The sequence below is a fragment of the Papaver somniferum genome, chromosome 9 (assembly GCF_003573695.1).
Source record: "Papaver somniferum cultivar HN1 chromosome 9, ASM357369v1, whole genome shotgun sequence".
Taxonomy (NCBI): Eukaryota; Viridiplantae; Streptophyta; class Magnoliopsida; order Ranunculales; family Papaveraceae; genus Papaver; species Papaver somniferum.
The window spans coordinates 51,047,637-51,071,542 of NC_039366.1; the positions used below are offsets into that span (position 1 = coordinate 51,047,637).

Sequence of the window (23,906 nt, forward strand, 5' to 3'; positions counted from 1 at the left end):
GAGGGTTTTGTTTGTGGCTTCTTCCTGACCATTGCTTTGAGGGTAAATTGGTGTTGACTTGTTCTTTCGAATTTTGAAAGTATCGAAGAGTAAGTCGATGTTTTTTCCCTGGAATTGCTTTCCATTGTCAGATACAATCTCAGCTGGTATGCCAAACCTGCAAATGATGTTTTGAAAAATGAATGTGAAGACATCTGTGTCTCGAATCCTTGCCAGGGCTTTAACCTCTACCCATTTTCTGAAATAGTCCGTGGCCACTATCAAGAATCTTCTCTTCCCTGATCCTTCGATTAGGGGACCCACGATGTCTATGCCTCATTTTGAGAATGGCCAAGGGATGTCTACTGGGTTCAACATTGTTGCGGGTGCGTGGATTTTTTTGGCGAAACGCTGGCATTCTTCGCATATTCGTGACATTCTTGCAGCGTCTTGTATCATTGTTGGCCAGTAATATCCTTGAGTTTTTGCCTTATCTGCTAGGGATCTCATTCCGCTGTGATTGCATGCGTCGCGCGCGGTGTATGTCTTTCAAAATCAAATGTCCTTCGGATCTGGATAGGCAACGTAATAATGGTCCGAGAAAAGATTTTTTGTACAAAATTTCTTTTCTCAGATCATATCTTCCTGCCTTTGACTGTATTTTTCTGGCTTGCTTTAGATCCGAGGGTAGTATTCTTTCTTTTAGGAAAAGATGAATCTCAGATCTCCAATCTTCTTCTTTGCTGAAGTCTTCATCTTGATCTGCCTTAGCCATGATGTCGTCTTCTTGGAAATCATCCGCGATGAATTCTCCCACGTCATCATCTGCAATATCTTCTTCTGCGTGGTTCCTCTTGTGCAGCGCAGAGTTCTTGAATATCAATTGAAGGCTCGTAAATCCTGGTTACTTTGATTGCTTTGACGTCCTCGTTTCTGAGCATCGATGATATGTAGGCCAGGGCATCCGCGTGCATGAGTTCCTTCCTTGCCAGGTGTCGGAATTTGATGTTTGGGATTTGTGATGCCAGTGTTTGCACCAATTCCATGTATGCTGACAATGTTCTGTCATAAACATTATATTGCAACCCTATTTGTCGAATGACAAACTGTGAATCGTTTGTCAAACGCACGTCAGTTATGCCCATTTCTATTATCAACTGAAGGGAATGCACCACTGCTTCATATTCAACTATGTTGTTGGTATACCCCTTGAATTCTAACCTGAAAGCATGTATGATCCTGTCTCTTGTTGGGGTGGTGATTATGATGCCTATCCCCACCCCTTCTTTATTTTTAGACCCATCTACGAAGACTTCCCATTGCTTAGGATTTTTTGGTTCCAAAATGTCTATAGGGCCTTTACCTTCGTCCATTTCTGGTAGTCCTGCTGCCTTTCGTCCTTCAATGATGACTTCTTCGCAATTATCCAATGGTAAGTCTTCTAGGAAATCTGCTAATACTTGTGACTTCTAAGAGTGTTGTAGCTCATGGATGATATTGAATTGATCTAGGTGAGTATTCCATTTTGCAATTCTGCCTACTTTTCCTGTGTTTTTAAGGACTGCTTCTAGCGGAGCTTTGCATGGGACGCGGACGTAGTGAGTCAAAAAGTAAGTTCTGATTTTCAGGGTTGCCCATACTAATTCCAAGATGAGCTGCTCGATCTTCGCGTAGTTCCTTTCTGCTGCGTTCAGAGTCTTGCTGATGTAATAGATGGGCTGCTCTATTTTCGTGTTGGTGTTAACCAATACTGCGCTGACTGCATCTTCTGTTGCTGCTATGTATAGTGCCAACACTTCATCAGGGTCTGGTTTTTGTAATATAGGGATCTCAGCCAGGTATTCTTTGATATTTCGAAAAGCTTCCTCGCACTCTGCCGTCCATTCGAATTTGCTTCCTTTTTTGAGAATGTTAAAAAAGTGCTTACATCTATCCGAGGACCTGGATATGAACCTCCCCAGCGCAACCAGCGAACCATTGAGTTTCTGAACCTCTTTTAAATTCTTTGGGGATGGCATTCTTACGATGGCGTCAATTTTAGCGGGATCGACTTCAATGCCCCTCTTCGTCACCAAATATCCGAGGAACTTTCCGGAAGTGACACCAAAAGTGCACTTCTCTGGGTTTACCTTCATGTTGTGCACTATCATTGCTTGGAAAATATCTTTTAGGTATTGGTGATGATCTTTGCGCAGCTTGCTTTTAACGAGCATATCATCCACATATACTTCCAGCGTACTTCCAATCGATGGTTTGAAAATTACATCCACCATTCTTTGGTAGGTTTCCCCTGCGTTTCGCAGTCCAAAGGGCATTCTTACATAGCAATAGAGGCCGTGTGGTGTATAAAATGTTGTATGTTGCTGATCTTCTTCTGCTAGGAATAATTGATTGTATCCAGAGTATCCATCCATGAATGACATTTCTTCGTATCCTTCAACTTCCTCGACAAGTTGGTCAATGCTTGGAAGTGGATAGATATCTTTAGGGCAAGCCTTATTGAGGTTGGTGAAGTCGATGCATATCCTTACTCCGCCATTTTTCTTCGGTACGATGACCATGTTAGAGATCCATGTTGGGTACTTAACTTCTTTGATGAATCCTGCGTCCAGTAGTTTGCGGAGTTCCACTTCAACTGCTCGATGGTATTCTGGAGCTACTTTGCGCACCTTCTGCCTAAAGGGGGGGGGGGGGTACCTGGTTTTATTCGAAGTTTCTGATGAACTAACTTTGGGTCAATTCCCGGCATCTCCCCCAATTTCCAAGCAAAGATGTCCGCGTATTCCTTTAGGAGTTTGATTAGCGCGGCTTCTCTTTCTTCCTCCATCAAGGTTCCTATTCTGATAATCTTCGGGTTTCCCTCAGTACCTATGTTGACTTCTTTAGCTGCTTCGACAGGTGTAAACGTGGGTTTTGGTTCCCCCAAGAGAGGAGCATTCTTTGATTGTTATTTGGTGGTCTCTCCGTCTTCTTTTGTCGCGGAGGTGCTGGCTTCTGCGCTGCCAGTGGTGCTTACGTTCAGAAGGCTTTTTCCGGAGATTTCTTCCAGATATGTATCTATGGTTATTTCCTTATTTTTGGCTCTTAGGGACTGGTGCTTTTCTTCCCGCTCATTATTGATCTGATTCTGTAAGGTCTGACATTCCCGCGCGGTTACTTGGTCTCCTTTAATTTTCATGACTCCCTGGGGTGTTGGGAATCTGAGATATTGATGGTAGGTTGCCGCTACTCCCTTGTGCTTGTGAACCCATCTTATTCCTATGATGGCGTTGTAAGGTGAAGGTGCATCTACGACGCTGAATCGAGTGTTCACTTTCATGGGCCCTGCGTTTACTTGTAAGACAATGTCCCCTAGGGGCTTTGTAGCTGCGCCGTTGAATTCGTAGATGGTGTAGTAAGATGACAGCAGTTGCTCGTCGTTGAGTTCCATACGTTTGAACGTGTCATAGAACAGGACGTTGACTGAGCTTCCTCAATCGATGAGAATTTTCTTGACATTGCACCCTGCTATTGGGAGTGTGAGGACTAGAGGATCATTATGGTCTTCCATGTCTTCTTCCACATCGTCTGCATCGAAAGTCATGGGCGCGTCCATCCGTTGTTCGTGATCGTTTACCTCTTTCCCATCGATCTTATAAATCTCACAATAATCTTCGAATTGTTTTCTCAATCTCTTCCTAATCTGGGCGGTTAGGGATGGTCCTTGAATCTCTGAACATGAAATCGTGTTGAGGGTGCGGTTGCCTTCTGGTAATTGAACCTGCTTGCCTCTCTTGGTTCTATCTTCGTTATCAATCTTCCGTATATATTACTTCAGGTCTCCTGCGTCGATTAGTTTTTGAATCATTATCTTGAGATTTTTGCATTTTTTTGTTTGATGACCGTTGAAACAGTGGTATTCACAGTATTCCTTGGATTTTTCTGATCTAGGAGGCTGCTTTCCCTTGGACCATGGCCAATCGAAGTTCTCCCTCCCTTTGATCTCTCTCAGGATGCGCGAATAACTGGTATTCAGCTTGGTATAGATTTGATCTTCAAATTTTCGATCACCTCTTCGTCTATCACCCTTCGTTCTTTCCTTTCTTCGTTGGGACGTTCTTCTGTGATTCCTCTTTTGGACCCGCTGGCTTGATCCACGGAATTTATGCGTGTGGGACGTTGAGTATGAGCTCTGGGATTTTCACGCTGAATTTCTTCTAACCTTGCATGCTTTTCTATGATTATACGGAGATCTCCTTCGGTGGTAGGGATGGTTCCGTGGATCTCGACAAATAAAGGACTCATCCTGTCCATCCCCCATTTATAGCAGTTGATACTAACCACGGGATCTACGTTGCCAATAGCTTGGCAAATCTTGTGCCATCTATTAGTATATTCTCTGATGGTCTCTTTGTATTTCATCTCCAGCGAGAATAGTTTGTCCATGCCGGTATTGACAACCTTGTTGTACATGTATGTTGCTAGAAATTTTTACGCGAGTTGGTCGTAGGAGTCGATGGAGTTTGATGGAAAGTTATCAAACCATGAAAACGCGGACCCTTTTAAACTTGATGGGAAGTATCTGCACAGTATGGAGTCTTCGTTATCCCAACGGGCCATCATTCGATTATAGTATTGAAGACGAGCCGCAGGATCAGTTGATCTGTCATAGCAATCGAAAGCAGGAACCGAACACTTCTGCGGTATGGAAGCCCTGGCGAAGTGTGGCGTCAGCGGGGTAGTGTTTGCTTCCTTCATCACTTGCTCTAGTCTTCCGCCTCCCTGCCTAGTCTTTAGCTCCTTAATTTCTGCCAGCATCTCAGCACGCAGATTTTTCATTGCGATCTGGTGCTCTTCATGAATGGTAGATTTTTCTCTTAGGAGGGTGGTACCGTCGTAGTAGTCCAAGTTCTCGGGATTGTAATCAGGGTCTGATCTTTGGCTTCTCCTTGCTCCTCTTCGGTTCAATGGAAGCGGGTTGTTTGCGATCACCATTCTTCTATCTTTATTAGGTGCTACAGCCTTGGAGTTAGCTTCGTCGCGTTGGTCTTCTAACTCTGCGCTATGAATGATTCTTTCCTTGAGTGTTTGGTTCTCTTGTGCTAATATCGCCACAGCATCTGCGTATGCCTTCTGGTTCTTCCTTAATTCTGTCAGCTCGGCCATCATCTGAGCGGAATGATTTGACCCTTGATTTGGTGTTCCTGTAGTTGAGCATTGGTTACTCTGGGAGCTCCAACTTTGGATCCGCCAGCTCTTGAAGCTCCTGCTTTGGCTGCCGCGGCATTTACTGCGTTTGCTGCGATGATGTTGGCATTGATGGGGGCCGTACTTTCTGCATTATCCTGCGCCCTATCCGCTGCCTTCAACTTTTCACCTCTCTGCTTACTCCTAGTTACCACTGGGGTTGTCCTTGGCATCTCTTTTGACGAAGCTTTTTCCTTCCCGGCATCTTTGCTTTTCTCCATCTTTTAATATTTTCCTGAAAGAGAGAGAAAAAATCACGAAGACAATGGGCCCCACGTGATATCTATTAGCGTTTTGAGTTCTCAAAGGTGTAAAATCTTGAAGATACGAAAGGCGCCCATCTATGTAGATGACCGCAGATCTGTTCGAAGTTTTGATTTTCAAAGACGTGAAAACTTAGAAAATGCATGAAAAATCAGATCTACTTAGATAAACGCGGATCTGTTCATAATTTTGGTTTTCAAAGATGTGAAAACTTAGAAAATGCATGAAAAATCAGATCTACTTAGATAAACGCGGATCTGTTCATAATTTTGGTTTTCAAAGATGTGAAAACTTAGAAAATGCATGAAGAATCAGATCTACTTAGATAAACGCGGATCTGTTCATAATTTTGGTTTTCAAAGATGTGAAAACTTAGAAAATGCATGAAGAATCAGATCTACCTAGATAAACGCGGATCTGTTAAAAATTTTGTTTTTTGAAATCATGAACGGAAAAAACCGTAGTGTTCCATACATCGTTATTTTCAGAAAACGAAGCCTGAAACAAGTCACAGGAGAAGATAAATCTTTTACCGGGGATGAAAATCCCTGTTTCTAGCGCCAGATTGTGAACACAGAGATCAATGTCATCTGAGTATTCACAAATAATGCGCGCAGACTCATGACAATACAGTAAATAAGCTGCGCCTGAGGGGAATGGATTGGTTATGTCGAATCCTTGACTCAGAGTTCTAATACTCTTCCTCGTCTCATCAACTACAATCATTGTTCACAGCTCATACAATAAGATAAATAGTGGATGAAGTATAAAATGTACGAACATGATATACCATAAGTATCGAATTGAACATATAAAGTATAAATGCATGAACATAGACGAAACAATTAACTTATATGATTCTCTGTCTATGGGTTTGGGTTTTCCATTATATGTACGAAGGTTACAGAAATAGTCGAATGACTTTGAGATCAACATAAGCCTGCGTAGCATGAGGAACTTCACTTACACTTTCTCTATCTCTATGTCTATGTCTCTCTCCTCTTCTCCTCTCAATCTTTTTCGCCCCCCCTTCACTTGGGTGAGATGGGTATTTATAGGGAGGTTACGTGGGGTCCACTTCTGAAGCGCGTTATAACCTTATCCTCTTATGTTTTGTGCCACTCACGCAGAAGTCTTCGTGTTCTCGGCTGCATCTGCGTGTTCTGTCTGGATACGCAGTATTATCTGCGCTTCCAATACAGGCTGACTGACACGTATGTTGTTTGAGGGTATTTAATGCGGGTAGTTGAGATGTCTGTCCGCGGTAGACAGCTGTCCTCTGCCCATGTCTTGTCTGCGTCAGTCTGACTATCCCCAGCCGTAGATCTTAGATCTTTCTGGGGATAGGATAAATGACTCTTGGGTTATCCTCCGGTGCTTCGCAGTGTTCTAGTGTTTCTGTCTCCTCGATCCTCTACCGTTGGATCTGGTGGGTGGCGACGCTATCTTGACAAGGCGCGTCTCTTGGCTATCCACGTGTGATATCATATCTTGATGCTCTCAGTCGCATGTCCTCCACGTATGTTTTTGTGGACACATGGCGGTAGATGAAATGTGTACCTACACTTAACATTTGGGTTTTGACCCTTAAAATTTTACGTATATTCAGTATAAATCGTGATTGTGCCTCTCCATATCTGTCTTGTCATAAGCTCTGATTATTGATTTCTACGGTTTGATATTTCCAGGTGCTTAGATGCCAGACCTCCAAAGCTCGCTCCCATGGAAAATTCTCTATGCTTATGACATTAAAATCATTTCCCAAAAATGGGACCCTGCCTACTCCGCAAGTGCTGTAATGCACTCCAATTAGGCACACTTGGTTTCACCTTATGATATCTGAGTAGAGACTGAGTCTGATTTTCTCAATTAATCTCCTATCCATGTGTACAGAAGGCTAATGTCTTTATGCATAATACATGGCCTACAAAGTACTCACTGAGAATGGTTGGTATTATCTTGCTCGCCGTACGTGTAGCAAAAAAAAAAAAATGTTGGCAGGGATGGTGACTTTTGGTGCACAAAATGTGAGATCAAATCTGACATTTCCAGAGACCTATTCTGATTTGCTTGATCAATCTCCTATCCATTTGTACAAGCTGCTAATGTTTTTATGTTTGACGCCCGGGTTGTGATCACTGTTCAACATCGTGATATTAAATAATCTAATTTTGTTGCCCAATATCAACCCATTCATTGATTAACCAGTTCATCATCTCCTGTTTTTGACTCGGGTACCTTATCGCTTTGAAGTTGAAGATGCACCCGGTATTGCTGTATATTTAGTTGTAGATAGTGAAGTCCGGAAGATGGTCCTCCATTGGAACATACTCATGAATGTATTAGAGTGAATTAACTAAATTAATCACTAGACCATTTAAGTTACGGAGGATAGAAATGTTGAGTGTAACATAATATAAGTCTTTAAGTTTTGCGGGTTCTCAATTTCTCACCATTCTTCACTGGTCTCTGGATTTCTAATCCTTTCGAACTCCTAAAACATGAAGCAGAAAGTAGCAACCACCTACACAGTGACACCTGTGGTCCCTCAGCCTCGTATGAATCGAACCATCCTTCATTGTCAGAGATCGACCCAAGTCTGAATCTGGAGAGAATAAAGGGTACTTGGGTGATTAAACCAGCGGTCCAGCATCACCGAATATTTAGTACAAGGAATAAGACTTTACACTAATTATGCGGGGGATATTTTTCCCACGTCCATCGTATCAATGTTCGGGGGATATTTAAGCTCTATTATCTGCAATGCCCTCTCACAATGGTTGTTATGTTTTTGATATTTCGGATTATGTGATGAGCTCCATAAGAGCATCTCCAATGCAAGGGGTGGAGGTAATAAAAAATCATGCCACCTAAGATTTAAGACTTTTTCTACTAAAATTCCATCTCCAATACAAGGGTTAAGGTCCTTGGAAATTGTGACATAATCATGTGGGGTGGAAGAGAAAGTCTAAATAATACCTTATCCATGACCTTGGGTCAAAGTCCACGTCATCAATTTGTCTTTATGTTAATTTGAAAATTGTTAGATAAAACTTTGAGGATTGGAGATGATTTTTTGGGTTGAAAGGTGTTAACTTTATTTGTTTTGTTCATATGTGAATGACCTTCATATAAAATGTGATATTTTAGACCTCCACATAGGATCACCTCCACCCCTAGTATTGGAGATGATCTAATTAATATTCCGTTTTCTGTTATATGTTATTTTCAATATTCCGTTTGGTCTTATCAGTTGATGATTAACTTTAAGCAATTTCTATAATTTGAATAATACTGGACGGTGATCAGGATGTTACCAATCCCACTGCTAACATAATCCAATCCCAGAGACGCTATGGGTTCTCATTGGACACTATGGGTATCTTTGAGAGATGAACATGCATTGCACTTGGAAACAAAATGAAAAATAAAAACTAATTTTTTCTTCAACTTAATTCCATGCAAGCTCAATTGCTCCACAAGAAATTTATATTTCCCCAATGAGAATAAAAAATGAATATCCATGTAAAATACTGTCAAAAAAACAGGAAGAGAAATATGGAGATGCTGCACGGACAGAGGATTTTCTATGGAGAAAAACCCGATACACACAGCCTCTTAAGCCCACACTGAGGAGTTATAGGGAGGTGTCCCACCAATTTGTGTATTGCGGGAGAATTTTCGGAAGAGAATCCTGACACAAATCATTTCCGAAGAGAAATATATCCGCCATAATAGGGAGAGAAAAATGAATATCCAACTACATTTTTTTAATAACATTATATTACCAAAAATAAAACAAAATACCATTGTATAAAAATTGAAATATCACACATTTAACGATCGAGTTAATGCTTCTAAAAGGAAAAAAAAAAAGAGAATATAATCTAACTAATTAACAAAGTCGTGTTAAATAGTAGCAACAAAAACCTAAAACACGGCACAGGCCATATCCTAATATAGAATACAAAACAAAGCTTGGCTAAGTTAGGCTAGATAAAGAGCGGCCGAGATTTTTCTAGGAGGGATAAATCTACGGTCGTGGTTTTTTCAACTAAACAAAACTTGGCTAAGTTAGGCTAGATAAAGAGCGGCCGAAATTTGTCTAGGAGGGATAAATCTACGGTCGTGGTTTTTTCAACTAACCATTATAAATACTTTATTAATTAATGTCCTATTAATTGCTCGTGATGAATGATTAATTGATTTTTCATGATGAATGTTCATTTAATGAATCTAATAAATACATATTTTTATTAATAAATAAATGTATTAAAAACTATATATATTGATCGGTAAAGAATTTGGTGTTGGCGAGTTTCGAACTCAGGTAACTGGTATCATCACCCGATAACTTTACCACTGTACTACAGTGAGCTCGGTTAAAAATTATATTAATAATTTTAATGGTGGTAGTGAAAGAAGCAATGGGTGGTGGAAACAGTGGCGGGTATTTGTGAGTGGTGGAGGTGGTAACATTACTGGTGCTGGAAAAAATAGTAGGCATGGCTGGTTTTTACGTACGGTGGTGGATGTTAGTGAATAGTAGTGGGAAATAATAGTTTTGTGTCTTGGGCAACATTTTATTGTGATAGATGTAGTTGGTTGTTTTTAGTACAAAACACAAATATTTTGAGGAGGATACTAAATCATATGAGACAATATGCTCATGACCGCTGGATCGCCCAAATGGGATCCCAGCTATTTATAGTACCCGATCGAATAAATCGCGATTTTTAGTGTTAAAATAAAATTGATTACATTTACATAATACAAAACAAAGTTTGGACAAGTTAGACTAGATAAAGAACGATAAAATTAATACTTGCAGAACATAAATCTACCGCTATAAATAATCATGTATAAAAATATAATAATAAATGTTCAATTGATATTTCATACTACCTCCGTCCCTAATTAGATGACTTAGTTAAAATTTACTAGTAAATTTAGAAATGATTTATCTCTCAAACTATACAACGGATTTTCGTAAACTTTGTATCATCGTAAAGCATTTTAAAACGCCTATCTAATGAATATAAATATGGCTATCAAATTTTACATATTTCTTATAATAATACTAATATATCACTCCACTTATTTATGGTATAGGTCATCTAATTAGGGACGGAAGGAGTACTAAATGTTTCTTTAATTAATCAAATGAATATATCTTTGCTGATACATAACAAATTTATTTGATATTAACCACATCAGTAAGCATTAATGATGGTTGTGATGCATGGTGGGCAGTGGTGGGGATAATGGTGGTGGGCGTTGGTGAGACTGGTGGAGTGGTGACGATAATGTGGCGGGGGAAGAAGCAGTAGTAGTAGGGTGAGAAAAGGGGTCCTAAGATAAGTAAATTAAGCACCAATGGTGGTTGTGATGGTGGGTGGTGGTGGTGAATCGGCGATGGAGATAATGGTGGCGAGTATTGGTGAGACTGGTGCAGTGGTGACAATAATATGGTAGTGGAAGTAGTGGTAGATGGTGAGAAAAGGTGTCCTAAGATAGGTAAATTATTTAGTCACCCTTGGTTAATTTGTTTTTTGTTTTGTTTTAATTTGATTTTAGTTTCAAATTACTTTTTTTAATTATTTTTTAAAATTAAAACAACTTTTAAAGGCCAGATTTTTCCAAAAAAAAAAGATGTTGTGATTTTAAGATTTGCCGGGTAGGGGGCAGGAAGAAAAATGAAACCTATAAAAAAATTGACCAAACACAAGGCTACACGCGAATTAATTGTAATCGGTTCAGTTTCATCATATTTCTCTTTATTCCCCTTTTTTTGTCATGGTTTCTGTTTCTGTCATTATTTCTCCCCTACTTCATGGGATTATGCAAGGATACGCGTGAATTAATTGTAATCGATTCATTTTCTCACATCTCTTTATTCCCCTTTTTTGTCATGATTTATATTTTTGTCATTTCTCCCCAACTTCGTGTAATTATGCATGCTTGAGAAATAATTCATGACAATAGGTGAAGAGACAAGAAAACAAATGGATCGAGAATTGAATATTATTATAAATTTTAGGAAAAATGAATAAACACAAATCTATGTAAATTTGGAACCCAATAATTTATATCAAAGAGAAAAATTAAATTCTAATGCTAACAGATTTTGCAAGATTAATCTAATTGATTTTAAAGTAATTTTAGATGTTTTTAGTTTTGTTACAAGTTTGGTGAATGACCTTTGATGATATTTTTTTGAAGTAGTGAACAAAATAATGTTCTACTGCCCATAGGATTTGTTCTAACGATTAACTATGTTTGTCCCAAAGGGTGTATGACTTACATACACAATATTAAAAGATTCGAGGATAAGGACATATTTATTAATCAACTCCTCGAAACGTTTATACCTGGATCGATCGATTCGATTCTTCTCAGACAATTACGACATGTATGAATCGATGGATAACGGCACGGGTCGAGACCTAGTATATATATGTGTGTCAGTGTCCTAATGATTCTGAATTTTGCTGGTTCGTGTGCCCGTATGTGTCCGTGCTTCCCAGGTGCAAACGCATTTGCTAGATTTGTTCAAATCCAATGTACGGCATAGGGAACGGAAATTGAGCACACTATCACACACCTTCCAGGTGTGTGAGTAAAGTGTAAGAATGTAATTTTCTTTTTTCAAATGGGGGAACAACAAGATAGGGATTAGGGAGGAGGTTTAAAAAGTAAAAAAACTACAGCGTTTATTCCAAACAACTTAGCGTTCACAACAAGAACAAATCTATCTTGGTTTATACTTCACTTGATCACTTACTCCAAACTCGGATCCCAATCTCCCATCTCCCATTTCTCTTCTACTCAACTCAAGCTATTTCCCGTAATTCAAAAATACCAAGGTAAATTTTGTTTTTACATTAATATTCGTACTTTCTAGTCTGATTTCCTTCTTTTTTTCCTGACATTTTCTTATCCTACTTCTTCTTTCAAGGTCTTCCTCTATGAGTGAAGAAGCAGTGGAATCTGAATAAGGTTTGCATATATGGCATGCATGAAGCTGGGGTCAAAATCTGAATCTTTCCGTCGCCAAGGCCAAACCTGGTTCGTGCACATTTTTTACTTTTTAAAACCATTTAATATCTGTTCAGTTCTGCTTTTGGGTAATTATGATTCATGGGTTGTGATTAGTTTATGAAAATTGACATGGGTTTATTTTTGTTTCCTCCATTACAATCTGAAATGTGCATAGTGTAGTTCAAAGAGTTTATGTGAATCTTTGATTCTTTGTGTACGAATTTGGACCAGACTGGTAGGTTTTGTTTTGGGGTTTCCATTGGGTGTATCTCACTTGACTTCTGGCTTGCCAAACGAGATCCCATGTCTGGAAAAATCATACCTTGTTGATCAACAACAACCTTATGACATGTTAAAGCTAAACCTTACTGTTTCGTACTGCATTGTGTTGATGACTGGTGAGGTTTTTATGTAACCCAGCTACTAGGGACTGAGACCGTAAGCATGTGGGTGTGGAGGGTCACTGAGTTCCTACATAAATAGGATAGACGTTTTTGTTTGAAATCAATTTTGTAAGTCATGAGTCATATGTGCAATTTTACGTGCTTGTTTAGTTTGTTTTTACTCAAATCCTCACTCCTTCCAATTTTATGTATAGCATGCTTGTTTGTTTGCCTAATAACAATCTGAAGTTTGTTAATAAAGATAAAATTTTACATACTCCTCAATTACTTATTTGTTGAATTAGAAGAGTGGTTGGATTTCCCTTGTTATGCTGAAATTTAGCCACTAACTTGTTTTAGTAAATCTGTATTGAAAAATTAGAGTGAAACTTGTTTAGGATGCTGATGCCTTTCCCCTGTACAAGTTTTGCAGATTATTTGTGTTCCATATATATCATTAAGAACTGTGGAACAAGATAAGGAAACAGAATGCGGCCCTAAACTGAGAGCAGAAAAGATCAATAAATTGTGAATTGAGAAGCAGATTCTGTTTCTTTTTTTCCATTTCTTTTCTTTCTATCCTTTTAGAAAAATGTGTGTGTGTATGTGTATGTGGTGGTGCGAGTGGCCCTTTCGTGGTTCGGATAGGCTTGGGGAGTTGTGGGATCTAGAGTCAAATTAGCATTTTGGTTGCTTTTATAGATGTCCTTCTTTAAATCAACTTTAAGTAGCGAGGAATGGAAGTGCAATTTATAGAAGACCCTAATTGCGCTTGTCAAATTTGTTGTCACACTCAAATTATCACTCCAATATTAGTGCAATGTTTTAAAAGATACACGACTGAGGTTTCTTACCAAAGATTGAGTTATCAAGGGCTAGTTCAATCATTACCTATTTTGTTGAGCCTGAAGACTCAGATATTTGTTTTAGATACCTAATTTTATCGAACTATATAAAGCTACCAAGTTCAACTTGATTTGGTAGTCTGTACTAGATTAATTGAGTGAAACTTCTTTCTGAACTGCCGTCCTTTTGTGTATATTTTTTCAGTTCTTTCGCTACTGATAATAAGAACAATGAAACTAGATTACTGAGTGAGTGAAACTTATTCTGGAAACATCTATCTTTTGTGTATGCTTTTCAGTTATACTGCTACAGACAATTAAGAACCATATAAAAAAAGATAACTGTGCACTGGAAAGAGAACATAAACGTAAAATTAGAAGAGAAAAGACTAATAAAATGTCGATTCACTAACGGAAAAATAAAAGAAATCATGTCGTTCTTTTTTTTCAATTTTTGCGGATACGTAGTGTGGCGTTTATGGCGCTGGCTTTCTTTAGACTGCATCCTCATATTTGATTATCAGACTGAATTTATGAATCAAAGTTGAAGCCATGAGAAAGGCTGAAATGTACAACTATGACAGTACTAGATTGATATATTTGAAAAATGATTGATACTTCTCCTATTGTTAGTTTCCAGCAAGGAGACAAGGATTTTACCTCAACTTTGGAGGCCCTTTACATTGTGATGTTGCTTTAATAGACATTCTCATTCATCCAGTTAACCTGAAAAACAAAAAGCTAAAGCATTACATTTGATTAGTTAGAAATAATTACTTTCTGTTTTCTTTCATTTGCAACTTACAACATTTCCCTCTTTTCAGGCTTTGTGCAACCGGGCTTCCGAGTGATGTTATCGTTGAAGTTGGTGATATGTCCTTTCATCTTCACAAGGTATGCACTTCTTTTTTCACCAACTGACTTGTTTTAGACATACTATTGTTGTATGTCGATTTAGGTTGTGTGCTTACTTCAGAGCTCGCTTTGTATCTTCTGTCAAGGATGTTTTTAACATTTTCCTTGTGGTTTTCCTGCAGTTTCCTCTGCTTTCCAGAAGTGCCGTATTAGAGAAGTTAATTGAAGATCTTTCTGCTGAGGATGGCCCAAGTTGTGTTTTGGAGCTTCACGACATGCCTGGTGGAGCTAAAGCTTTTGAGCTAGTTGCTAAATTCTGTTATGGAGTTAAAATTGAACTTACTTCCCAGAATGTTGTCAGTCTTAGATGTGCCGCTGAGCATCTTCAAATGAATGAATCTTATGGAGAGGGAAACCTCATCAAACAAACAGAAGATTTCCTCAATGATGTCTTTGGCGATTGGGCTGACTCGCTCAAAGCTCTTGAAGCATGTGATGAGGTTCTCCCACATGCAGAAGAAGTCCATATAGTTTCAAGATGCATCAATTCCCTGGCAACGAAAGCTTGTGCAGACCCTAGTGCGTTTGGTTGGCCCAAATCAGGAGGCAATAACAAAGATGATCCACGGGGTGAATTCATGTGGAATGGAATATGTGCAGGACCTAACCCTCAGTATTTTGGTGAAGACTGGTGGTACGAAGACGTGTCTCTCCTTAGCTTTCCTTTGTACAAGAGGTTCATCATGGCCGTTGAATCAAAAGGGATGAAACAAGAGAGCATTGCTGGTTCCGTAATGTTCTATGGGAAGAGATACTTGCCAGGAGTTTGCCGGCATCCAAGCTTAAAGGAACATTTGAGATATGCAAACCCCACCTCTTCTGTTACAGCTCTATCAGAGGCTGATCAAAGGCTTCTTCTTGAAGAGATCGTGGAATTGATACCAAATGAGAAGGGAGTCACATTGACGAGATTTCTTCTCAGATTGCTCCGAATTGCAATGCTGTTACATGCGAGCCCATCATGTAGAGAGAACTTGGAGAAAAGAGTGGGAAGACAGTTGGACCAAGCAACCTTGGATGATCTCCTCATACCAAACATTGGCTTTACAGTGGAGAACCTTTACGATGTCGACTGTGTTCAGAGAATTCTTGATCACTTCATGATTGTGGACCAGATGGAAGTGTCGTCTTCTTCTCCTTGTATAATTGAAGAGGAATACGAGGATAAGGAAGAGGACGAGGGTGTTATGGATGACCGGTTTCAACCACTGACCCCAGTTACAATGGTGGCCAAGTTAGTGGATGGGTACCTTGCAGAAGTTGCAACAGATGTTAACTTAAAACTCTTGAAATTTCAATCCCTTGCAGCCTGCATCCCCGATTATGCTAGGCAACTTGATGATGGATTATACCGCGCCATCGATATATACCTCAAGGTAACAACTAACAACATTTTTTTTTCCCGAATCAGAAAGGAATTATATTGAGAGATTTAATGCGTCACAGTGGACATGTCTCCCTCCGGTGATCGACCGAAAATTAATTCTAGAGGATCATAATACCATTCACACTGACCATTAACTCTGGCATATACTTAGCTAGGACATCGGTTACACTTTTTGCATCGCTTTTAACTGACTTATATGTCCAACTTGAAAATTTCTGTAACAAAGCTAAACGCTCCTGGATAACAGAGTCTGTTGTCAAGTTAACACACCAAGCATTCTCATTTATAGCAGCAACAAGATTTACATTATCCCCCTCTAGATGAAGAACATCAACAGATTTATCTTTAGTCCATCTAATGCCTTTCAGAGCAGCAATTGCTTCTCCTTGCTCATCTCGGCTCCACAGAAAGTACCTACTTCACTACGCAAAATCAGTCCAATTCCTATTGGTATATTTTGCTTAATAAAAGAAACTTGAAAGTTGACTTTCATAGTCCCTTACCCAATAGATTGTCGCAATATCTTCTGTTTTACATCTTCTGTGGATCTTATAAAAATAACAATGTATGTTACACAGTAGAAACAAAAAAGGAAAGTTGTTGCCTCTGACAGTAGCATATCTTTTTATAGCATTGCACATATATTGAGTCTTCATCATAAATGGTACTAGCTATAAGATTTGAGTTTCCTGAAAGTCTATCTCTTGATCTCAGGCACATCCTTGGCTCGTTGATTCTGAAAAAGAGCAACTTTGCAGACTAATGAACTGCCAGAAGCTCTCTTTAGAAGCTTGCACCCATGCTGCGCAAAATGAGAGGCTACCTCTTCGTGTAATCGTCCAGGTACTATTTTTTGAACAGCTTCGACTCCGCGCATCTGTTGCTGGCTGGTTCTTTGTCTCCGATAATATTGAGAACTCGCACGTTCCAATTGAGAATCTCCCACTCTTCAGGAATAATGCTACTTCTCAGTCTAACCGTGCAAATTACCAAAAGGAAGACCAAGTCGTAGGCATCGATGACATGAGGCATAGGGTATTGGAGCTTGAGAAGGAGTGCTCGAACATGAAACGAGAAATTGAAAAGATGGAGAAAAGCAAAAGTGGTGGTTGGAACATTCTTTCAAAATTAGGATTCAAAAAATCACAGGCAAGCAATCCAAAAACCTCAAAACCTAACAGTTCGAATGCACCACCCCACACTTGAAAAATGAGAACAAGATCATGGAAACAACGAGTAGACTGACTGAACCTAACGAAAATATTCAAACTAACAAAAAATGCTTTACTCCTTTCAATTTTTAATGTTCCTCTTCTTCTTAGTAAGAATGTAAGATATATATCTAGGTAGGTGTGATTAGTTGGTCAAGTTTGTAACTTGTTATGGTGCTAGCTAGGTATTAACTCATTATGCATGAAACTGGATTACTGTTTCCTCCATTTCAGTCCTTCAAATATCTACTTATCTTTTTATGGTTTCAGTTCTAAGAAAAACTAAATCTTGATTCTTTTTTTGCAAGGCCACCGTAACAGCTTGTTCAGTATCGGACACTCAACTACAATGCAAAATTCACCAATGTCGAGCATTTGATATTTGTTAAGGCATTCATTATGGTTATGGAAAAAGACCCATGAGTTTGTAACTACTACTTTCAGGAAACGGCTCTCACTAAAGCAGCAAACACTGGACTGCAGAAATTTATGGAAATACACTTGCACGAAGACATATCCCACAAGTGAGCTTCCTGGCTCATGCTGGATCAATTTGGAAACTATGGGAAAACAAAATCATTTTAACATCACTTATTAGTGTGCTCCTCTTGCAAAAGAGCAAAACGTGGTGTAAGATTGTAAATCAATTAGTTAGTTGGTGCACCCATCACAACATTGAAACTATTGCCGCAATGCTAAGTCATAACAACATTCCAAATCCCAAATGCTTTACCAGCAAACATACGAATAAAGCCAAAATATCATACACAGCCTAAACCTGTTATTATAATGAGCTAATAACAACCACACTCAAAATAATACGACTAGTATCATCTTCCAAGTGGCAGCACCTGAAAAGGCATTAACGGGGCCTACTCCAGATCATCAAGTTGTCCTCGTACCATTCCAGGTCGAGCGAGTCGCGGTAACTGAGTCGAATAACTTATGAGCTAGCACTGTCTCGGCAGGAACGAATCGTGTTTAAACCACCGTCATCTTTAACTACATCAGGAGTGAAGTTTAACAAAGCTTTAGCTCCACGCATTTTGTATGCTGCTCGGTCATATGCCAATGCAGCTTCCTCAGCTGTTGCAAATGTTCCAAGCCAAACTCTAGCTCCATGGCGTGCTGAGTCACGAATCTCAGCTGCAAATTTTCCCCATGGTCTTTCCCTAACACCTCTGTAACGAGGTCCGGTTTTTTTCCTCTTAGCTGTCGCCGAATTCTCAGTTAGGATCAACTGTTCTGGCTCTGATTTCAGCTCCTTCGCCCGCTCTGTAGCCGAAGCCGGAGCTACATGGAAGATGGATGGACCCGTTGGCGTAATCGGTTGCCAGCCCCTCAGCGTAGCTTCTTTCAAAACTCCAAACAGTACCATATCCTCTGAATCATTCTCATCTAACGGTAATTTCCCCCAATTGCCCGAAAAACAAGGGTCGTAACTGCCGATAAGCCTAACGGGCATCCCTGAATAATCCAACGCCGTTACCTGATTCTGATTTGTTGTTTGATGTTTTGAAGGGCCATGTATATCCAGTGGTGAAAGATCATTCTTGCTTTTCTTGTTCTTCGTTTTACTATCACTTACCACTTCAGGTTCCTCTTCAACCAAATCTAAAGCTAATGCGCTCTTTACAAATTTCTCTTCTTCGACAGCATCATCATTAGTGGTGGTGGTGGTGGTGGTGGTATTATCTTCTTCTGACGATGATTGTGAACCGTTCGTTCTTTTACGCTTAAGTACAGATGACAGATGATTATTACAAAGTAATGATGATGAATCAGGTGAATTACAATCTGTTAAGGAAGAACCAGACGGTGAATAAACGATTGTTGGACGGCCAGACGGTTGTACAGTTTTTTGGGTTTCCTCAAGTAGATGAAATCTTAACCTTTGTAGTGCCATCTCCATTTGTAAATGAATCACCAATTCCAGATTCAGAGAGAATTTATATATAGTGATATGAGAAGTGTAAAAATCTCCGTTTACTATTGTTAACGCCGTTTTCTTTTGTCAACTCCACGTGGTTGACTCTTATATTATTCTCACTCCGATAATTATCGGCTTCAATAATTTTCTTTGTTTTTTTCGCTTGGGTAAGCATCAAGTCAAGCAAGCCATGAACAGTTAAGAGATTCTAGAAAGTATTATTGGTCTTATCTTCGTACATATTTTTATTTTCTACGTGTTATTAGCATCCTTTTGATTTTTATTCCGCATAATTTTCCTTGTGAGTTGTGAATCTTGTGATAATGCAACCTGTCTCTAAGGCCTATTCCTATGGGTATGTTAAAAATTTGTTGTTTGGCATACCAGATGGCATGGCATTGACAAATGAGTTTCCCCACTATGGTAGATATGTCAAACTTGATTAAAAACATATATTTAATAACCTTATACTCAGACTAACATGAGTATATTTTGCATTTCCGTCAACTAGGTCCACTTTAAAAAGAAAACGAACTCCGGATGATGGACAACCAATTCAGGAAGCTTTCAACAATCAACAATGTTATATCTACCAACAGGACATTCAGTACGAATTAAGAGGTAAATTGATAATATACAAACATTCAATACTTTCAATAATCTACTATCCCACTATTAATTTTGGCCATCTTTCTTAGTGTTTCAATTTGATTTACTGTTGATTTGATTAATGTTAATTGATTTGCTTCGGATTCAATAAGGGCATAATCAAGTTTCCTATATGAAGGTATAGAAGGTTACCTGAATAGCTGCTGATTGAAGGTCAAAATAAGTGAAATTCCAACCCCATCAAAGGCCTACTCTATGTGCCTCTAAGAGCATCCACAGTGGGCGAGGAAGACTAAAAATTTGGGTTGATTTTCGCAGCGGGACGGAGTAAAGATCAAAATCCAGCCCACGATCAAAACCCAGACCATATTTAGTCGCGACCAAATCCCAAATCCTAATATAGTCGGGCGTAAATTTAAAATCCGTTTGTTGTCAGGCGTAAACTTAAATTGCGTTTGTTAACGGGCGTAAACCAAATTTACGTATGTTGGTGGGGCGGAATTTAAATTTACGTTTGTTGCGGGCGTAACATAAATTTACGCCTGATGAGACGGACAGCAGAATTCCGCGCGTTGCCAGGCGGACACCAAAATTCCGCCCGTCTTCATGCGTAAAATTGTTTTACGCGCGACCAAATTTGGTCTTCTCCCCATAACGTCACAATACAGATTAAACTCATATTTAGTCTTTTTTTTGGTCTTTGATCTTTGAGTTTAGTCGTACCATTGCAGTCGCTCTAATAGGGTTTCGCAGAGCCCTTTGCATTTGCGAAGGAACTTGTCTGCATCCTTAAAGATGTTGTATCCGGTGGCTCCAAAGTAAACCAAGTAATTAGACTATCGAACCACATGGATGGAATAATTATCTAAAACTATTTAGCATGCATCAAAAGAAAGTTACACCCATAATTTAGTAGAACTACTGGTGTACCATATCATATAACATTTCTAGATTCCAATAACTAAAAAAAAAACTGAACACGATTTAAGATGGTCAGTCACAGGCTTATATATGTTTCACAACCAACTAAGCAAAGTATTTTAGAATAAAAGAACTAATGATATACCATATCATATAACATTTCTAGATTCCAATAACTAAAAAAAAACTGAACACTATTTAAGATGGTCAGTCACAGGCTTATAGATGTTTCACAACCAACTAAGCAAAGTATTAAAGAACAAAAGAAGAGATACATGTTTTACTATTGCAGTGCAAGCCCCATCAACAAAAATAATCAAGTTTGCACTGGTTCCGCTCATTCTATGATATAACTTCTTAAAGTAGTTGTGTTCGTAGCGATACAAAAATTGAGCAGTGAAAGATTGCATATTGTTGGTCCCAATCCCTTGGAACTATGAGATACTTGTAGAAAAATCTTCATATAACATCAAAGAGGTTCCTACAAATACCTGTTGATCAAGGTCAGAGACACGACCGAATGATGTCAACTCGCTGAGCCATTCTCTTGTTCAGAATCTTGATCGCGAATTTCAGCTGCTAAAGCATAGTTCTCATTCTCAATTGCTTTTACAGGTTTCAACAGAAAGCAAAGATAAAACGGTGAACTTAAAGATTCCCGTTTTCTATGATAAGCATGTTAATCTTGGATATTCATGTTATATAACAATTCATAAGTTGACAAATAAAACAATAACCCCTCCCCAACCGGAATTTCATGTAGAATAGTCTCAACATCTGTAATCCCCGCAACAAAAACATCATCAGCTTCTCCAATTATCTGTCTTTTGTTCTCAGTTCTCACCAAACTCCTTCCTACAAAGTCAAAAGTCATCTCTTTCATTTATTTATACACGATTTTCCCTGCATTAATCATCCATTAGATAACCAAAATGACATCACTTAGAGTTTACTTAAGTGGCTGCTACTTCCACATGGCTATGTGGATTAGTTGAGTCAAGTCCAACACACCAAGATTAGTCATCTACCCAGAAAAATAGTATCTACGGTATCAAAAATGATGGTGGTGGTGTTTAAGTGAGGGTTCAAACTGCCTGTAATCCCCACCATCAAAGTTATCTGGTCTATGATTATCTGACAACATAGTTTCGCATAGATATAAGTTAAAGAAACTCGACAAGTACTTTCTCTTCATGTTTTAATCACTCTTAAATTACTGATCTTTGAGTATAAATCATAAATATAACTTACATGCAAGGATCTTATAGTTGGTTAAATACAGTCATGCTGAGACACTCATCTAGGCACAAACTATTAAAGAAAGCCCTACATACTTTGGATCATCTCATAATGAATTTTACAGTTGGTCCAGTATATCGCGGTGCATAAAAAGCATTTGGAACAGAAAACAATAAAAAAAAATACATGAATGGAGATAAGAAAATGACCGAAACCAATGAGGTTGGATCGTAGAGTTATGACTCTAAAGAATGATTCGCAAAGACGAATAGCAGCACATGCACCTGAATAAGGTCCGGAACAAACTCGTTTTGTTATATGGGCCTATAGGATCTCTCTTAGAAACACTGCTAAATCGTAGAAGGATCATACAAAATAGGCAACAAAGCTATATATATAAAATAGTTTTCAGTGCAAGAAAAATAAGAGTTTCTTTATAAACTAAACATACATCTTGCAACAAAGTTCAAAATTTTTAACCAAGGTTCCATCTGACAAACATTCAATGATTGAATCATGAGAAATAATGAACTTAGTCTTCTTAGTCATAATTCTCAACCCTTATTTGCCCCTTCTGAAGTCCTGGAAAAGCAACTACCACTTACCATGAGCTTGTATGCTAAAAGAAGCCTCTACGTGAACCATTTCTCATACAGCAAAAAGAAAGGTTTATACCAAGTTAACCAACATAAAATGGTTACATAATACAAACTATTAATTTTAGATTGTCGAAATCAACATAATCGAGTCAGACTATTTTTCGACTGTGGTGTCATACAGTAAATAAAGTGCATTTTTTAAGCATGGCACATCAATGTATCAGTTTGAGCACCTTGGTTAACTGAAGTACATAAATATTACTGGGGTTTGCAATAATACATCAAATTCATGAGAAAAATAATGACAGAACTGAAAAGAAATGATTTCTTACAGGGAGTAACAACCGTTATAGCTATTGTTATTCTCAATCTCGGGTTTGACCGGCGATATGATTACGTCCTCCTTCACCAAGAGGAAGAGTATTAGGGGCGGGTACACCATGTTTGGTCAACATCTTCATGGAATAACGATGCCTGCGGAAGAAAATATACGAAACCCGATAAGAATGCATATAACACTTTACCCTGTTGAGAATAGATCTCAAATGAGGAAAATGGAGGTAAATTGATTCTCGCACTTAAACTAAGACATTTCGACTCTACAATAGCATGAACATGCTACCCTTAGTTTCCCATTTAAGATTTGTTTTTGTATATCAGAATCACAGTGCACTCGATACCATTAAAATATAAACTAAACTAACATTATGGCGTTCGATGTTTGTTCGTTATAAAAATCTTAAATACAATGTTAGACATGATCAGTAGGCAAAATTATAGATAAATTGTTGCTCAGAACTTCTTGGAGGTTGCATACCATCACTGATAGAACAGACTTATTCCTAGTTGCAACAAATCCGTAGAATTAATGGTTAAAAAGATATCACAAATATTGACCGAAATCATTGAATTTCCATAAAGAAATCATCTTAATTACTATTTACATATTTGGATTGATTGATTGATTGAATAACAAAGCGATTAGAATACGTTGAGATTCAAGAGTAACATCACAAAATTCAGTGGATTGACATACCATGAATTTTATCATCATCTCTCTTTCATATCAATCAATCTAGGCATAGAAGAAAAATAGGTAAAATTATCCTTGGATCTAAGAATTAGATATGCAGAAACAAACACGGTTATGAATCAAAAAAGCAGAATAAAACCGTAGATCAATCTTATAATCGAGATCAAAGGAACTTCCTACACCCAGTTTTTTAACGTTTCATAATCTTAATACTAACTATATGATCTCAATGAGCCAATAAACACACATAACCATAATTTAGAAGTAAGGATTCAATAAGAATACTTAATTTAGTTTCTACTATGACGAACACTGGTTTCAATA

General features: G+C 38.5%; 2 protein-coding genes and 1 non-coding gene across 4 annotated transcripts; 1 reads left to right on the forward strand and 2 right to left on the reverse strand.

Moving 5' to 3' along the window:
* Positions 1-12,204: 12,204 nt before the first annotated feature.
* LOC113310726 (BTB/POZ domain-containing protein At5g03250-like) lies at positions 12,205-17,976 on the forward strand. Of its 2 annotated transcripts, none has more exons than XM_026559490.1 (6): positions 12,205-12,335; positions 12,428-12,537; positions 14,563-14,632; positions 14,776-16,029; positions 16,755-17,189; positions 17,560-17,976. In XM_026559490.1, exons 2-6 carry the CDS (start codon positions 12,479-12,481, stop codon positions 17,638-17,640), a joined length of 1,899 nt encoding a protein of 632 aa, XP_026415275.1. In that variant the 5' UTR covers positions 12,205-12,335; positions 12,428-12,478; the 3' UTR covers positions 17,641-17,976. The 2 variants fall into 2 exon arrangements, with proteins under 2 accessions (XP_026415275.1, XP_026415276.1); XM_026559491.1 differs by having other exon boundaries at positions 16,755-16,883.
* On the reverse strand, positions 17,934-19,204 carry LOC113310727 (ethylene-responsive transcription factor 1A-like). Its single transcript, XM_026559492.1, has one exon. It carries the CDS (start codon positions 19,161-19,163, stop codon positions 18,195-18,197), a length of 969 nt encoding a protein of 322 aa, XP_026415277.1. The 5' UTR covers positions 19,164-19,204; the 3' UTR covers positions 17,934-18,194.
* A 4,322-nt stretch (positions 19,205-23,526) lies between these two features.
* Positions 23,527-23,608, reverse strand: LOC113314658. Its single transcript, XR_003342539.1, has one exon. It is a non-coding gene; the product is annotated as a small nucleolar RNA snoR14 (small nucleolar RNA).
* Between the last annotated feature and the right edge of the window lie 298 nt (positions 23,609-23,906).

Excerpts from the sequence above, each read along its gene's own strand:
- LOC113310727 (XM_026559492.1), bottom strand. The coding sequence starts at position 19,163 with ATGGAGATGGCACTACAAAGGTTAAGATTTCATCTACTTGAGGAAACC.
- LOC113310726 (XM_026559490.1), top strand. The coding sequence starts at position 12,479 with ATGGCATGCATGAAGCTGGGGTCAAAATCTGAATCTTTCCGTCGCCAA. Across the intron at positions 12,538-14,562 it reads CGTCGCCAAGGCCAAACCTG|GCTTTGTGCAACCGGGCTTC; the intron begins GTTCGTGCACAT and ends CCCTCTTTTCAG. Across the intron at positions 16,030-16,754 it reads CCATCGATATATACCTCAAG|GCACATCCTTGGCTCGTTGA; the intron begins GTAACAACTAAC and ends TCTTGATCTCAG.